The sequence below is a fragment of the Vitis riparia genome, chromosome 7 (assembly GCF_004353265.1).
Source record: "Vitis riparia cultivar Riparia Gloire de Montpellier isolate 1030 chromosome 7, EGFV_Vit.rip_1.0, whole genome shotgun sequence".
Lineage (NCBI taxonomy): Eukaryota > Viridiplantae > Streptophyta > Magnoliopsida > Vitales > Vitaceae > Vitis > Vitis riparia.
The window spans coordinates 29,479,651-29,497,280 of NC_048437.1; the positions used below are offsets into that span (position 1 = coordinate 29,479,651).

Genomic DNA, 17,630 nt, shown 5'->3' on the forward strand with positions numbered 1-17,630 from the left:
GTCAACGGAAAAACAATCAGCTGAGTTTTACCGCTTACTTTGCACGTGGTTTAAGTTTTCACACTCGTAATTCACAAGAGACAAAATGGGCAAAATGGTAATTGAACCTAGAATCCAGCCACGTGGCGTCCTGGGGTTGCATCACCGTCTATAAGAGAGAAAAAACGAAGCTGAGACGCCGCGGCAATTGGCAAACCCCCAAACCTCTAACTCGAAGCACAAAGCCCCACACTCTTCTCTCTCAGAAAAACCCGAAAAGTTGAAGATATTTACCAGAAAACCTAGAGAGAGAGGGAAAGGGAAAGAAAAAGGATCAGTAACAGAGAAGTCATTGGTCTCTGCGCTTTCTTCCTGGAGGCTCCGGCGAGTTTCCGGTGGGAATCTGGCGCCATGTCGCCGGAGAATACCAATATCCGGTCACTGCTCGATAAACCGCTTCACCAGCTCACTGAAGACGACATTTCTCAGCTCACTCGCGAGGATTGCCGCAAATACCTCAAAGAAAAAGGTCTCTCTGTTTACGTATTCTCTCTGTAGGTATTTTTGTTCTCTCTCTGCGTGGAAGGTCTTGGGGAGTGAAGGTGTGGTGGTGTCCGTACAGGAATGCGAAGGCCGTCCTGGAACAAATCTCAGGCGATCCAGCAAGTGATCTCGCTAAAGACGCTTCTCGAAACGACGTCGGATTGCGGCGGCGGAGATGCCGCCGGAGCTCGGAAGAAGCTCTTTGTTCCTCCACCGGAAAATCAGCATCGTGTAAGTTGCAAGCCGTTGATTATTTATTTATTTATTCATTTATTTTTATTCTTTTGGTATTATTTCAGACAAGCTAGCCGCATTATTTTTCCTCTTTTTTTAAAAAAAAAAAATTTAGTTATCGTTGATTGTGCACCAACCTCTATTTATTCATTTATTTTGATTAAATTAATACTTGTAGGTCCCTTTGACTCGGATCTCTGTGTCGGATGAAGAATCGGTTCCGTATCAGCGACAAGATCCCCCGAAACCCGATATTTCCGGCGATACAGAGGCCCACCTTTTGGCGGCGGCGGATAGTGACTCCATTCCTCCAAGGTTATTATATTATATTATTTATATATATTGTTTCTTATTTGTTCATTTCTTCGATGGGTTTTTCTAACATGTGGTAAGTGTTTAACGCGATTTTCATGTGATCAAGAAATGGAGGATTTCAGTAACTTTCCCTTTTGCCATGCTTTGATTAGAATTCTACAAGTGATTTTTCTTTTCTTGGTGGCTTTTGAAAAAGAGGCACCTAGTTTGCTCTCAGAATTGGAAAAAGTACTATTAAAATCCTTAACAAATGATGTTGTTAATGTGGGTTTGTTGTTTCTGTTCTTTGGTGGGTTTGCAGTGTGTGCTGCAAAAGCAGAAGTTGAGAAAACATAACCCTCTGTTCCAAGCACATTTAGTTTGTTCAGGTTTGAGTGTGCCGAGGGGGATGTTGTACAAACAATGAATATTGTAAATCCTATAATTGAATGGGCATGACATTTTTCGTGGGTATATGTGCTATTGTATTTATGTACTAATTATTTATATTATCTTTTGTTTCGACAATTTTTTGTGGTGTAATAAGTTTATTGCTAATGTGTTGCATGTGCAATGTAAATACCATTGGATACTAACTTAAACTTCATTATAATGATCATGATTTTATGAATTAGTTCCGTGCAGGTAGTCATTAGTCATTGCTTAGTGGAATTTTGTGAGGAGGGGTATAATCGCATTTGACAGTGTCCAGTCATGTCCTTTTTTATTTTCACTGAATGAAAAATAAAATTGTTTCATTTTGGATTCATGTTAGTAGAAGATTGTATACATGTCACACAAAAGTGTGACAATCAGTAAATTTGTGTTGAAAGCTTAGGCATACTTCTCAGTTTGGCAATAGTTTTCATTATTTTTTGCCAACAAGAGTCAAATTTGATAAATCCAAAATACCCAATAAAGATATATGTATGCAGTTCTTCTAGAAATGAATCCTGAAATCACCCATGAGTGTGCATATCTATGATAAGGGGTTGTGGACAGTGAGCTTCATTCTGCATAAGTTCCTCTCTGTTGGACAACATACCTCAAATCTTAAAATGTTGATGCTCAGCAGTTTGGAGAATGTAAATTCTGCAAAACTTTATCCATTGGATAGCTTTTTACTACTGGACCATCTTTTTCTCTTGATTGCAGCCTATCTCGCTTTCACTAATATGACCCCTCGAATTATGGGGCTTTGGGCTTATGTTTAAGTTTTGCATATTTGGAGTATTGGCTCTTATGTGATCCTATATGAAAAACTGATTCATTCTATGCACATGGGTTCTTCAACAAGATCTACCATTGATTTGGAAAATTGTATCTTCTTGCTCTTTCAATCAGATATTGAGAAAAATATGGTTTTCCAAGCTAACAATTTGGTTGTTGCTTGTTTAGAGTCAAGTTCATAACTCTAACCTTCTAGGACAGATCAAATCAGTTGATTGGCCCCAGTTCTTTCAAATCAGAGGCCTCTATGAGGGAGTTTGTCAACAGCATATATTAGTAGGTTATTTAGCATTTCTTGCTTATTGGTCCATTCACACATGCAAATAGTCAAGGAAAGGAAAGGAAAGGAAGGGGGGAAAGAGATTCCTTGAACTGACATTAACCCTGAAGGATCATAGATGAAGATGCTGGGTGGTTTTGCTTTTCATTATATATCTTGATTGTTTATCGATTGTGATTGAAGAGGCAAAAAGAGATGAGATGGTATCTTTCATTATGCTTATAAAAATAAATATTCTTCCAGTAATATTTTCTTCCTTCAGCTAGGATGAGATTTAAAGGAGATATTAGGTATTTCTCACAGTCTAGGACTTGGATAAATTCATGCTTTCATTTGTCATGGTCACCTGCCTCAAATTTTACCAGTCAGTCAGAATGTTCATGAGGAGAGACATTTGAATATATGAAATTCTTTGAAGATCCCTCTGCCTGATGGTCCTGGATTTTGTTAGTAGCTTTTTTAAGGTGAAATATGAATTTCTATTTGCCTATCAAAAAAACAAATAGTAAAACTATTTGAAGAACCCTTTTTCCCGATGGTACTGGATTTTGGGCTTGCAAATCCACATGGTCATCAGTTTAGGCCATGGCTAGGCTATTGCAAGTTTAATGGCTTGATATTAGCACCAATCTCATGGTTAATCTTTAAAGATTTCCGTCACCCTTCTAGTAGCATGTTTAGTTTATCTAATAGGTTCAAGTTGCAGCTTTCATACTAGATTATGGTGGCTGTAGGTGTCCTTCATTATCTTGCATCTTTGTGTTCTGTATTAAGGATTTTGAGGGCCGCTTCCTTGCATTTTAATTGATGATTGGAGCAAGATTTCTTCTGTTTGATACTTTTGTTTCACCTTGGTATGTTATCCATGCATACATCAGTACATATTTACTTCAACACAAATTATTACTATTTAACAAAGAAACAACCATAGCTTCTTTCCGTCAAATAATGGTCTAAAACATGCACAATCTAGATTAACTTACACCTGAGAAAAATGTATATTGTATGGCCCCCTTGAAGTATGATGAGGTTTCTTCTGAGGAAGAGGTACAGTCTTCCTCTTAATAGTAGATGAGTCCAGAAGACTGAAATTTTCCCAATGGTCCCAGAACCTTGGATGCAATGAATGGGCCAGCAGGACAGATGACAATTTTCTACTGTGGGAAGGTGAACGTTTATGATGATGTGCCTATGGATAAGGTAATGAAGCTTCATTACTGTTATAGACCTTGGGACAAATCTCACAATATGTTGTCTTACTAATGTAACCACATTAAGAATTTTCAGGCAAAAGCAATAATGCAGCTTGCTGCAAGCTCACTTCATTTGCATCAGGAAGCTCCATGTGATGGAACTCCAGAATTACTGCCTTTCTCATGCCATTTACGGGTTGCAAGTGTTAAAATAGGCCCAAGTTCTCCTACAGTGATCTACCCAACATTGCAAACAGGTGGGTTTTGGGCTGTGCTTGGGACCCTCCCATTTTGTGCACTTTACAAATTACTGTAAGCTCTGAAGTTATTTGAGGATTGATCAAGTTCCCTTATGTGACTTTTTAATGGGTTTATGGGTATCTGGATGGCAAACCGCTCAAATGGCATAACTATTGCAATACTTCTTTTTAAACTATTCAGTTTTACGATCAGCTGTTGAAACCATGAAGCTGTTTTATATGGCAACTTAAGAAGTATCATTAGATTTATTTCAGCTTATTCATTGATTTAATCTACAGTGAAAATAAATGAAACCCTCAGCAGTGAGAGACTAATATTCTGGCTACTTTGGTATTTGATACTTTGTTATTAATACGTTATCTTGGTTCAACTCCCAGTGAAAATGACAGAAAATTGTCAGCTGCACAGAGAAGAAAGCAACATATTTCATGAAGACAACCACCCTGGTAAATGCTTCTACTCTACTATAAGATGATCTTAAGAATTTCCTGCAATATGTTACTTGTGTATCACAAACAAGTATAAATATATGACTTTTAAAATTTATATAGTATGTCCAAGGAAAAAAAAAATAGAGTGGCAATGGACAATGTGATTGTAAAAGGAAACTTTTGCACTGTCTGATGTGGAAAATATTAAATTCTCCAATTGATTTCCATAATGTAGCTTGTCAGAAAAGTCCTAATCACTCAAGATATTAGGTTTTTCATACCAGCAGGATAAATGAGTTTTCTTAAATGGAAACTTTTGTTTCTGATTTGTGTGAGAGGAACCCAATCTTTGGTAAACTGGAAAGAAAAATATTGTTGTGGCTTAAACATGTTTAACTTGATGGATTAATGTTCATGAATTGGGATTATTTTTCTGAATTCATTAACAAAAAATCATCTTGTTTTCTGCTAGGGCTTTAGACCAAAGAATCTTGGTATACACTGTTGGCCCACTACCTAACAAACAATTTAAGTTTTTAGGTCAAATTTGTAGCTCAACATGGCATCAAATTCTTGTTTTATTAGAGGTCATGAATTATTGATACTCTTTTTCCTTGTATAACTACTTCCTAAAATTTTTCTCCAAAAACTTTGTAGTGTTTCATTAGTTTGAATTTATAATACTCTTCTTTGTCAGACTGGTTAACAAGGGTAGTGGACCTATCAACTAGTGTAGACCCTTAACAGGATTGGGAGGGTCTCAGAATGAGAAATGACTTGAGAAAGAATGTAGGGATGGAAGGGAGAAGTTGGCTATTTGGTGGACAGGGTAAAGAAGGAAGGAGAAGCTTCAGAAGGATGGAAAAAAAATACTTTTCCATTTTTTTTTATTGTTAATAAATATGTTATTCTGAAATTGGAAAATTTTGTTATACCATTTGTTAAGCAATTAAAATATCAGAGGAAGATGGCGGATTAAAGTTCCTCATCATATTGATTGTGGCACTCTGAAAGAACTAGAAGGGAAGAACAGACAAAAGGAGTACTCATCTCTCCCTAAACTTGATTCATTATTACTGTTGATAAACAAACTGGTAGTATACCCAAAAACAAGCATCTGGTATGGTAGGAACTTGAGAACCTTTGTTATCACATCATTTAGGTAATTGATTGACGTTGAATGAACGTGAAGGCACAAATCTCTGGATAATGAGATTATTATATCCTTTGCACTTTAATGAACTTTGTTACCCCTTTTTTCCTGTTTTGGTGGTTAGCTGCAGAAGTTCCAACAAGCAGAAAAGCATCAGTGCAAAGATATCTTGAGAAGCGAAAAGACAGGTATCTTGACTGGCTAAAATGCTCTTTATGACAACCAAAAAATCTAGTGTCTATTTTTGCTTTTTTGGTCCTCACACCCCTGTTAGGTGAAGGTTTAAAAGCAAGAAAAGAGGAGGAATGCCTTCATCTGCTGGCTTAGACATCTACTTAAACCATCGGGTGGGGGATCAGATACCAAATGATCAGTCAAACCAGAGTGATGCATGCTCCCTTTCCCACTGCAGAGCACACCACATCCCTACCCCATGCAGCTTGGTCGAGAATATGACAAAGCATACTAATCTCTCTGCTGATCTCAGTATCAAAGGTGACAGTTTTATTTTCTTGGCTTTTCTTTTGTTCACATGAAGTAGAAGAAATATTTAATTAACAAATGAGGCAGTGTTTTTACTATGTGAAATCATTGGATTTTTTTTATACAAACTCCAAGCCAAATTTCAAAATATTCAGATTGTGCGCCTCCATATTAAGTAGTTGAGAAACAAAGTCTACCCCATCAAATATCCTGAATTGCCAGCTAAAGGGTTGGGAAACAGCTCCAACTGAACTAGAAACCTGCATGCTCAAACTGCACATGAACAAAACATAATATGACTGATATGTTTAACTGCTTGCCTTAAAGCAAAATGCAAGAGTAACATGGCATTAGAGTTGTATCTCATCTTCAACAATGTGCTCCAGATGTTTTCTCACCAACTTAGTCACTCATATTGAAATGGTGGCTTCCTTAGTTTGTAAGTAGGTAGTCTATTGAATGAGGTTCATTCTTTCACAGATGTGGATTTGAGTCTTCACCTGGCATTAGAATGGAACTCATTTTTGCTCCCCTTTATATGCAGTAAATTTGTGTTGGTCTTCCATCAGAATATCTTATCCCTGCTCTGTTTTTTTAGCTCTGTATCTCAGTTGTTTTCTTTGACTCGTATTCCATAATGATTAGTTGGTCCCTAGACATTTGGGAGTTATCTAGTCAGCTTCTTATTTTAGAATGACAATAATCATCCACTACACTGTTTCCAGGATTGGTTGATTGTTATCAAGCAGGTAGTTCTGTATATTGCATTATGACTGGTATCTAAGTAATTATATGCAACTAAATGAACCATGGCCTGGTTGTAAGAGTGTGCATAAGTATCAATAATTTAATATAAAATATTCTGTTAAAATGATGAATATCTGATGCTATTTAACAACTCATAGAATGATGGGGAAGTTAAAGAAAATGAAGTCTGAGTGAACAGTTGAATAATTGGTTGTCTAACACTACAACAGTAGTGAAGAACACTTAATGTATGAAAAATTCTGAATATTGAGATATTGACTTTTGTACCACACAAAAGGGTGTAGCCTTAAAAATAGTATTGTAGAATATAATATAAAAGAAAATTGTCTGGCATCACAAAAAATGTCCAAAATTAGCTCTTTGTATGGGCACACATGAAAGAAGTGCCTGGTGATGTTTTTGATGTGCCAAAAGTTTAGGACATGGAATGTGCTTAACAAACACTATCCAATAGTTTGGTTAGCAACTTGAAAATCGGTCTAGTTCATTTATAATAGGCTAATTAGTAGAGTAGGAAGATGTATGTACTTCAGTGCATATAATATAAAAAATCATCCATCATCAGCATTAGCAGTTAGGTTTGCATTCTTTGCTGATAATTAGCAACCTTCTATTTATACATACAGCTCAACCATCCCACGTGTTTTTGCACCATAGGTTTGGTTCAATCACTGCCAACTTGGTAGTCACATCTCTGTTGGCTTCTATAATACTTTTCATCCCAAGAGCTTTTAGGTTATGTTGGATGGTGGAGTGTCATAATTGGATGAACTTTTTTGCTACATGGGGCCAGAATTTTTCTCATTCACATTGGTTTTCTTCATAATGACATTGATGTACCAGATTTGAAATGGCAATGAATGATTTATGATGGTTTGTTGCTTTGCAGATGTCCAAGAGCATTGAATATGCAAGGATGATTGACAATACCATGGTAGTGTTTATCTTCATGTCACGCAAGGACTTGCGTGGAGAAACAACATAGTATTAACAAACCCCTAACGTGACCTGACTATGTCATGTTTTGTATTGAGATGAGTGGAGGCTTTGTCGAATCCTTTTCTTCTTGTTTTTCTTTGTGTATGTTATCCTAATGAGCATATTCTTCTCTCTTTTTATCAATAGTAGAAGTTAAATCCTGTGACCACCAGACAGCTTTGGTATGAGTTCATTGTAGTAGTAGTAGTAAACTCTAATGCCCATCAAATTTTGAAAGCCCGCACCCAAGAGCCTACATCAAATGAGCTCTCTGGGCTCTTCCAAATAGAATTGTTATCAAGCCATCTTCGTAGTTGTTGGTTTGTTTACAAGTTGATTGATCCTTGACAGACAATGAAGCCGATCATACTGGGAGGATCTAAGCCAGAACCTGAAGTGTACAACCTATGACAGACCATGCACGCTGACCAAGTAAGCCTCTTCTGAGATTATCCTCCCTTATTTCCTTGTCCCCATGTTTAATTTTTATGTTTTGAGAGCCACAATTTAGTGTGTGTTTTGGTAGCTTACTAACTCAGATAAGTGATGATAATCTGCCTCCCTCCAGTAGGAGAGGCTATGATTTGAACCCTAGACACCCACCAAAACCAACCTCACCAGGAGGGATGTCTCACCACCCTGAGACATGGAGACCCCAGATGGACCTACTCTTCTAAAACCCCACAGCACAAACACACACTAGTGGCCCAAAGGGCTAAAACTAGTGCAATGGATAAGTGTATGGGAGGAGTTTGACATTTATGAATAGGTTGGGTGACAAATCGGTCAAGCCATGAATCATAATTTGATTGGTACTAATGCTTGCTGTCGTCTTCTTCCTTCCCTTTAATTTAAAGGCAAGGGAATCCAACCCCCACTACTCCACTGTTCAAAATCTCTCTCTACTTTCAACCATTCTGGTGAAAGAACAATAATCCATCTCTCCATGATGTTGCCCACTCTCTCCTAACTCACTTTCTTCATTGGGTGTATTGTTTCAGAGTTGTTTTTGTTGCTTTCATGCTTTTCACACGTAGCTCTCTACTGGGATACTTCTTCCTGCCCTGTGAAAGCAACTTTACCTTTCCAAATGCCCCTAATTTTCAAAGATAATAATTTTAAAAAACCATTAAAAATAATTATGGTATTAGAAAAATTGTAAATTTTTTAGAACATGAGATGAAAGTATGCACATTTTATGTGGACGTTATTATTATTTTTTATTTTAAAAATGAAAAATGGAAATGTCTTCAAATGCTGCATAGCTGATTGAAGAAGAATAATTCTAGTTCTGCCAATTGGAATCCATTTGTTCTCCAATCTCTGTATGGACTGTGAACAGTTTGACCACCATCACAGCTGGGTAACCCAACCCATGAGAAAGAAAAAAGTGAAAGTGGCCATGATCAATTTTAATCATAACGTGCCTCCTCTTCCAGTAGTTGTCCTACAACAAAATCCTTATACCAATCATTTTCCCATCACTTGCCATTCAAGGAACTTGGATTTGGCACCAGGGTCTAGAATTGGTAAGCTTGTGGACCACTTAAAAAGTGCCCATTCTCACAAGCTGATTAAAGGGTTCAAAGTAATCGAAGTAGACGAAACTTTGGCTTTCGCAACTGTTTTTGAAAACCCTTTTTTTTTTAAAAAAATATTTTGAAAACAAACTATTTTTAAAAATAAATTTTAGATATATTTTGTTATGGTTTGTAGACTGTTCTGAGTAATAACTGAAAACATAAAAAATGTTTCGAATTCCCTATTCTCAAGTAGAGTTTTCTTTTCTGAAAACTACTGAGACGTGTTTGGTTTGTGGTAATGGATTTGGACACCTTTGCTAAACAGTCTTTGGAATTTTGACCCTGGAAGCCAAACAGAAAATGATTGCAAATTCAAGCATCATAAAATTTTGACTAAGGTCAAGGAAATATCTTTAGAGCTTTCATAGTACCTGTCAGGCTGTCACGTATCACATCAGAGAAAATTCACAGCGCCGTATTTATCATGTGGTTTAATGTCCGCTTGAGAATGTTTTCAAAAAAAACATTTCCGCCATAAAAATCATCTTTCAAAAAAAAAAAATTATTTTATAAAATTTTGAAATAGCTTTTAAAAAATTATTTATTATATTTTACAAAAAATACATAATCATCCTTTCTTATCTTCATTATTTCACAATCCTTCGTGTTCATTTATTAAAATTAAAATCAATTTTGATATTATTTATAATTATATTTTTTATTTAAATTTAATAAAATTTTCATGTTAAAATTTAAGTATACTATTTATAATTATATTATTTTTTTCTCCTTTAAATTCAATAAACTTTTCACATCAAAATTTAAGCCAAATTCCGATATCATTTGTAATGATAATAATATCTACTTAAATACCCACTTTAAAAAAAAAATCATAACCCTTTCCACTTTTTTCTTATGCCTTACTTTATCTCTTTCATTTTTCACTGGTTTCATCTTAATTGCAGGGAATAAAGTCTAGTGGAGAGGAGCCAAATGTTATGATTTGCAATCCCTGTGTCTTAGGCCCCACCTTCCACCGCATTTAGAAAATTGGCTAAAAGGTAAAAATTGTGCTCATTTCATTCCTTTTCATCAGTGGACATTCCATTACATTTATGGGGCAAATAATAATAATAATATAAGCTATGATTTTTTAATAAAAATCTTATTGCTCTGATATTAGAAGTTACTTAGAAGCATAGTAAAATTTTTTATTTAATTAAAACAAAAAAAAGAAATGAAAAGAAAAGAAATCTTGTTTGATAAGGAAGGTGAGTAGAATAATTGTTGAAATAAATTGGGAAAAAAGTTTCCTTAATTTAATAGATTTTCTAGGATAAGAAATAATTGGTATAAGGTTTTGTGAAAATCTAAGACCAAAAAAGAGACAATTTTAAAGGAAAATTAATTTTTATTGAAATTTAATTTTTAAAAATAGAAAAAAGCAAAAAAGAAAATCATTGTATACGATTTAACCAAAAAAAAAAGAAAAAAGAAATAGCAAGATATTTATTATTTATATGTGAATGAAATTTAAGTAAGAAATAAAATATCGACCATGTGGTACTTCCAAACAATAATTTAAGTTTTTTTTTAAAATTATTATTATTTTTAAATTTTTTATTTGAAGGCGAAAACATCGGCAGCTGCGTGAGGGGCGAACATGTGCTCCTCGTAGTTGCTCCGGGGCAGGAGGGGAAAGTCTTGGGTGTAATCGCTCATACATCCACCATTTTAGTAATGTGTGGGCCCATGTACTGATCAGATCATCAAAACATTCATGTTGATGGATCTGATCAAATCTAAGACATGAACGTGGGAATGGGGGTGTTTTTCACTGTCTGATTTCTCGTTTGTGGTTAAGATCTCAAAGGGGATGACCCAGAAAGGATTCAATCAGAGCCGTGTGTTTTTAATTCTAAGCGGCCCCCAATTGGGTGATGGGTCATTTAGATGCAAGTATCTGGTGCGAGTGACACACAGAAGAGACGATCATTTTCATTTGTTATTTCTTCTTGCCGTAATTTCATTTATTTTGGCAAGGCAATGATTGATGGGGACAAGGGGGGAAATACAACACGACGTCGTTTTGTATTTTCTTCTCCGACTAATATTGCAAGCAGCTATTAATTTCAGTCTTTTATTTTTTTTGTTTTTTGGGTTTTGCGTTTTGATTTTAATTGAAATTGGAATTTAGAATCAGTAGTTTATTTACTTTTGTTTGAAGTTCCCAACAAACAGTAGCTGCAATCTTTCTGGTCTCCAACGGAAGGAAAGTGGGAGAGAAAGAAAAAGAAAAAACTTTTCCTTTTAACAAACAAAAGAAAGAAAGCGAAAGTCAGGCATTTTCTTTGGATACCTTCGCTTTGATCTCATGCTCCTGAGCTCTGTTTGCAATTTCTGATTTGGGTTTGCGAGTGCACGCCAACTAGTGAAGTGGGTCGGTCTTGGTTTTTGGTTTGGTCTTCGGTTAGTGGGTCTCTCTCCCTTTTTCTCTCTCTGGTTGGTTTTTGGTATTTTGGGTTTGTTAGAATGAGATTTGGTTGGTTCTAATTTGGTTTTGGTAGAGATCTTACGTAATCCTTTTGTGGGTCTCTGTTTAAATCTGGTTTCGTTGCCTTTTATGCCATACAAGTTTGGTTTTATCATTTCCCAGATATTAGATTTATGTCACTGTAATAAAAAATCTTGTGGATATTTTGTAACTGAAAAAAAAAAATCATTTCTGGGGTTAAAATTGGGTTTCCCAGATAGAGATTTTGAGGGTTTTTTTCTTAGGAATTATCTTAGAATTTTTGTTGGCCGGTGGAGTCGTAAAGAAATTGTTAGCTAAGGGTGGTGATTTGTAATCAGAAGGAGCTGTTTTTTTATTTTTTATTTTTTTAGTTTTATTTTCAATTTTGTTGCATCTGGCTATTGTGGAGATCTGGGAATTGTTTCATCTCTTATGCCCCATGAAGAACCTTTTTCCTTCTGAATCATGTAAAGAAACACAGCTCAATGCCTTTAATCCACAGTCATGGCTCCAAGTTGAAAGAGGGAAGCTTTCCAAATTCTCATCACAGTCCTCTTCTTCCATGTAAGTTATCCTTCCATGTAAGCTTTCCAAATTCCGTTTTTGGCTTTCTGTTTGGTTTCTGAGAAACTGGAGGAAAAGAATCTGAAATTGGAACCTTAAAGTTTCCATTGTTTTGGTTCCAAGTAAACCTCAGCCAAGAATTTTGTTTGCTAAGTATTACAGCAATCCTCAGTTTTCTCAGAACCCAGACGGAGCCTCCAAGGATTAAATTATCTCTTTTTTCATAAAATTGAGATGGTATTTTTGTTAAATGTGTGTAGAGAATCTCTTATCAAGGTTCCTGAGCCACCCATACTTCCATTCTTTAAACCTGTCGATTATGTAGAAGTTCTAGCTCAAATCCATGAAGAACTTGAGTCATGTCCTCCACAAGAGAGGTCGAATCTTTATTTATTACAGTTTCAGGTCTTTAGGGGCCTTGGGGAAGTTAAACTGATGCGGAGAAGTCTCCGTTCAGCTTGGCAGAGAGCCAGTACTGTTCAGGAGAAACTCATTTTTGGGGCATGGCTGAAGTATGAAAAGCAAGGAGAAGAGCTCATTGCTGACTTACTTGCCTCTTGTGGTAAATGTGCACAGGAGTTTGGCCCAATAGACATTGCCTCTCAACTTCCTGCAGATTCAAATACAAGTTCCAATGAGGCTGTTGTGATGAATGGGAATGAAATTTTGAAAACTGTCATTTTCCGAATTGGGGATGAGAAAATTGTTTGTGACAGGCAGAAGATTGCGGGCCTGTCAGCTCCTTTTCATGCTATGCTTAATGGGTGTTTCACAGAATCACTCCAAGAGGACATAGATTTGTCTGAAAATAACATTTCACCATCAGGTATGAGGGCAATCCATGAGTTCTGTATGACAGGCAGTTTAGGTGAAGTCCCACCAGATCTTTTGTTAGAAATATTAATATTTGGGAACAAATTTTGCTGTGAGAGGCTAAAAGATGCTTGTGGCAGGAAACTTGCATCTTTGGTTTCCTCTAGAGATGATGCTGTGGAACTCATGGACTATGCACTTGAAGAGAACTCCCCTGTCCTTGCTGCATCATGTTTGCAAGTGTTTCTACATGAACTTCCTGATTGTTTGAATGACAATCGAGTGCTGGAAATATTAAGTGATGCTAATAGACAACAGAGATCAATCATGGTTGGGCCTGCTTCATTTTCACTCTATTGTTTCTTAAGTGAAGTTGCTATGGCCCTTGATCCTCGGTCAGATACAACGGCTTGTTTCTTGGAACGATTGGTAGAGTCTGCTGAGAGTAGCCGGCAGAGATTGTTGGCATGTCATCAGTTGGGCTGTGTGAGGCTTCTGAGGAAAGAGTATGATGAAGCTGAACAGCTCTTTGAGGCAGCTCTAAAGGCAGGCCATGTATACTCTGTCGCAGGTTTAGTGAGACTGGGTTACCTTAAGGGCCATAAACTTTGGTCTTATGACAAACTCAGCTCTGTGATTTCCTCTTTTACTCCACTTGGATGGATGTATCAGGAGAGGTCACTGTATTGTGAAGGCGATAAGAGGTGGGAAGACCTTGAGAAAGCAACCGAGTTGGACCCGACACTTACTTACCCCTACATGTATCGAGCTGCTTCCTTGATGAGGAAACAGAATGTTCAAGCTGCTCTTGCAGAAATCAATCAGGTCCTAGGTTTCAAGCTAGCATTAGAATGTTTGGAACTCCGGTTTTGTTTCTATCTGGCGGTTGAGAACTATGAAGCGGCATTTTGTGATGTTCAGGCAATTCTTACGCTCTCCCCAGACTACAGGATGTTTGAGGGACGGGTTGCAGCATCCCAACTTCGCATGCTTGTGCGTGAGCATGTTGAGAGTTGGACAACAGCAGATTGCTGGCTACAGTTGTATGATCGGTGGTCTTCAGTTGATGATATTGGGTCCCTCTCTGTTATCTACCAGATGCTTGAATCTGATGCTGCAAAAGGTGTTCTTTACTTCAGACAGTCTTTGCTTCTCCTGAGGTACATTCTGGACTAAAGTTCCCCTTCACATTGTGATACAATTTTCTTAATAAGGCGTCAAAATTTTTAGCTTACTTTCTAATTATGCATATTTAAAATTTATAGCTTATAATTCCATAATTTGTGAGGTTTTCATTAGTCTTCAATTGATCTAAGTAGTGATGAATCATGGATGTCCTAAATATTATCAATTAACTTCCAAGTCCCAAGTTGTCTAAAATTTTTTTTAATTATTTGGACTATTTCCAGAATATTAAAATATGCTTCTTTTTTTCTGTTTTGATACTAGTAAAGAGTGATGTGTTGGACATTTTTAATATAAAGCCCATTTCTATGTGTGTCCATTAAGAGTTTGAACACATCCAAGCCTGCCACCATCATTTACTTTGGGAAAATATGTGGAAAAAGTGAAAAATGTACGCATGTATTTTTGTTGCAGAACCTGCTATAGGGTTATATTTTATTTTTTTTACATCATTTTATTAATTACAAGATAATGATGAATGATTAAATATTTTATTTAATTGGTCAAAGTTGTTTATGTCAAGGGCAACAGAAACCTCATGATCTTGCTTGCTAGGTTGAACTGCCCAGAAGCAGCCATGCGAAGTTTACAGCTTGCCCGTCAACATGCATCTAATGAACATGAACGTCTAGTATACGAGGGATGGATCTTATATGATACAGGTCACTGTGAGGAAGGGCTTCGGAAAGCAGAGGAGTCTATTGGCCTTAAAAGATCTTTTGAGGCCTTCTTCTTGAAAGCCTATGCATTGGCTGACTCTAGCCAGGATCCATCATGTTCATCGACTGTTGTTTCACTTCTTGAAGATGCCTTAAAGTGCCCCTCAGATAGGCTTCGCAAAGGTCAGGTATGGTTTTTCTGTCACCTGACAATTCCATGATAACTTCTCTTATATTTGCTACAGATTTTTGGTCAAAGCCTTGTAGCCTAATTACTAGAGGTCAGATACACTAATATTTTTCACCTTTCAGCTATATCGACTGTCACGTCTTTTAGTTAAATCACGGTACACATTTCTTTTCCCCACCGTCTCAACCTTCACAACTATTCAACAGAAATTGTCAAGTTACCAACTTTCCTAAAGGTCTAACCTGTTAAGATATAGGCCCATGATATATATTATGCAAACAGAAATGCTAGTGAATTCATTAGTTATTCATATTAAAGAAATTGGATAAGTCCAGCATGTTCTTGTAGCTCATAGACACACAAGCTGGCATCTTGGGTTGTTTATTTTAAATCTTAGCAGTTTTTCCCCTACAAAACAAGAACTATGTGCAAGCTCAAAGCAATAAGAGAAATTCACATGGGAGTGTGAGAACAGGAGAAAAACGAGGGCCAGTAAAAGAATAAGTTTCGAACTGGCCACGGTTATTGATCTCCAAATAGATTTGACTGAGGTGATACCCAATTTCTGAAAAATGTTAAAATATGGACCTTGAGAAGTCACCACATGTTTGGACCCTGGATAACATTGTTGATGAGGAAAATCGGTTACCATCTTAATTAACGTAACATCTAGAAGACATTGCCATGGTTACTCTTATCAGATGTCATGTTGTCTGGTTGCTGCCAAGCGGAGAACTCAGGATAATATTTTGTATTGATAGTAGTATCATTTTTATGATAGAAATACAGTTCAGACTCTGTTAACAGGGTGGCATTTACTAGCATATCCCCACCTTTAACTGATCATAATGTAGGTTAATGAGCTGGGGCCTTAATTTTTCCTTGTTATATAAAGAAGTTGCTACTGTGAACATGTATTTATCCATCTCAGTAAAGTAAAAATGCAGTTTCTAAGTTGTAGTCGATAATGAAATGGTGCGGAATTCTGGATTAATGAATTTGTGAGCCATGATATTTCTGTTTCATTCTATATGTTATTTGATATGTTAAATAAATAGTCGTAGAAGTTGTTGGATTTTTAACATTTCCTAATCACCCGTCTCCATTTGCCAGGCCCTTAACAACCTTGGCAGCGTGTACGTTGACTGTGGGAAATTAGAGTTGGCTGCTGATTGCTACATCAATGCCCTCAAAATCCGGCACACCCGAGCCCACCAGGGCCTTGCTAGGGTTCATTTCCTCAAAAATGATAAGACTGCTGCATACCTTGAAATGACCAAACTGATTGAGAAGGCCAGGAACAATGCTTCTGCCTATGAGAAAAGGTCCGAGTACTGTGAACGTGAACTCACAAAGGCAGATCTGGAGATGGTCACTAGATTAGACCCGCTTCGGGTTTACCCTTACAGATATCGAGCTGCAGGTCAGATTATTTTCCTCCTCACTTGCCTTGTGTACAGTTCCAACCGTCCAAATGCCTGTAGCATACAGACCCCTCCAACTCACCCATTGATTTCTGCTTTGCACATTATTCTATCTCAGAATCAACCATGATCCTGACCTTTCCTTCAAGAGGAGCACCCACATCTTCTCTTGATTATGAGAGATAATGGGTCTGTTGGGGAACATTTTTGAAAACAGATCTCAGAAAAAATAATTTTTGATAACAGTTCTTAAAAACAATTCTCAATTGGTTTTCAAAAACAAAATTGTGTTTGGGAATTGACATATGAAAAAAAGTTTTCTCAGTTTATTCGTTATGAAAATATTATACACTTGTGTACAATACATCTTTTTAATTGTTACTCAAAACACAACACAAAAAAACTGTTTTCTATTGAAAGTTTGTCAAACATTTTCTGTTATGAAAAATAGAAAACTGATTTGGTTCCTAACAAGCCCAAAATCAGTAAGGCAGATTGTGTGTGTGTGTGTGTTTTTTTTTTTTTTTTTTCCCGAGATTCAAGTGGATAACGAGGCTGTAACATGGTATTTGGATTGGTGGGGCAGTTTTGATGGACAGCCACAAAGAGAAGGAAGCAATAGCAGAACTGTCAAGAGCAATAGCATTCAAGGCAGACCTTCACCTTCTACACCTGAGGGCAGCCTTTCATGAGCACATTGGAGATGTGTTGGGCGCACTGCGAGACTGTAGAGCTGCCCTCTCTGTGGATCCTAACCATCAAGAGATGTTGGAGCTTCATAGCCGTGTCAACAGCCATGAACCATGACCCATGACCCATCAACCCAGACAAAAGGAAAAAAGATTGAAACATAGAAAAAGCAAGAAAATATTGTCAAATGCCTCGATCACCCACCATCACAACCTTGTATACTAGTGACCTTCTGCATTT

General features: G+C 36.8%; 2 protein-coding genes across 5 annotated transcripts; both read left to right on the plus strand.

Moving 5' to 3' along the window:
- Nucleotides 1–177: 177 nt before the first annotated feature.
- On the plus strand, nucleotides 178–7,999 carry LOC117918866 (protein TIFY 4B-like). Of its 4 annotated transcripts, none has more exons than XM_034835817.1 (9): nucleotides 179–508; nucleotides 602–753; nucleotides 935–1,071; nucleotides 3,670–3,760; nucleotides 3,839–4,010; nucleotides 4,392–4,460; nucleotides 5,729–5,786; nucleotides 5,879–6,093; nucleotides 7,739–7,999. In XM_034835817.1, the coding sequence occupies exons 1-9, from the start codon at nucleotides 391–393 to the stop codon at nucleotides 7,753–7,755; spliced, it is 1,029 nt and encodes a 342-aa protein (XP_034691708.1). In that variant the 5' UTR covers nucleotides 179–390; the 3' UTR covers nucleotides 7,756–7,999. The 4 variants fall into 4 exon arrangements, with proteins under 4 accessions (XP_034691710.1, XP_034691708.1, XP_034691709.1 ...); XM_034835816.1 differs by having other exon boundaries at nucleotides 180–508; nucleotides 5,723–5,786; XM_034835819.1 differs by lacking the exon at nucleotides 7,739–7,999 and having other exon boundaries at nucleotides 178–508; nucleotides 5,873–5,963.
- Nucleotides 8,000–11,498: 3,499 nt separating this feature from the next.
- Nucleotides 11,499–17,541, plus strand: LOC117918307 (ETO1-like protein 1). Its single transcript, XM_034834856.1, has 5 exons — nucleotides 11,499–12,429; nucleotides 12,690–14,402; nucleotides 14,983–15,274; nucleotides 16,390–16,699; nucleotides 17,287–17,541. Exons 1-5 carry the CDS (start codon nucleotides 12,305–12,307, stop codon nucleotides 17,505–17,507), a joined length of 2,661 nt encoding a protein of 886 aa, XP_034690747.1. The 5' UTR covers nucleotides 11,499–12,304; the 3' UTR covers nucleotides 17,508–17,541.
- Nucleotides 17,542–17,630: the final 89 nt, after the last annotated feature.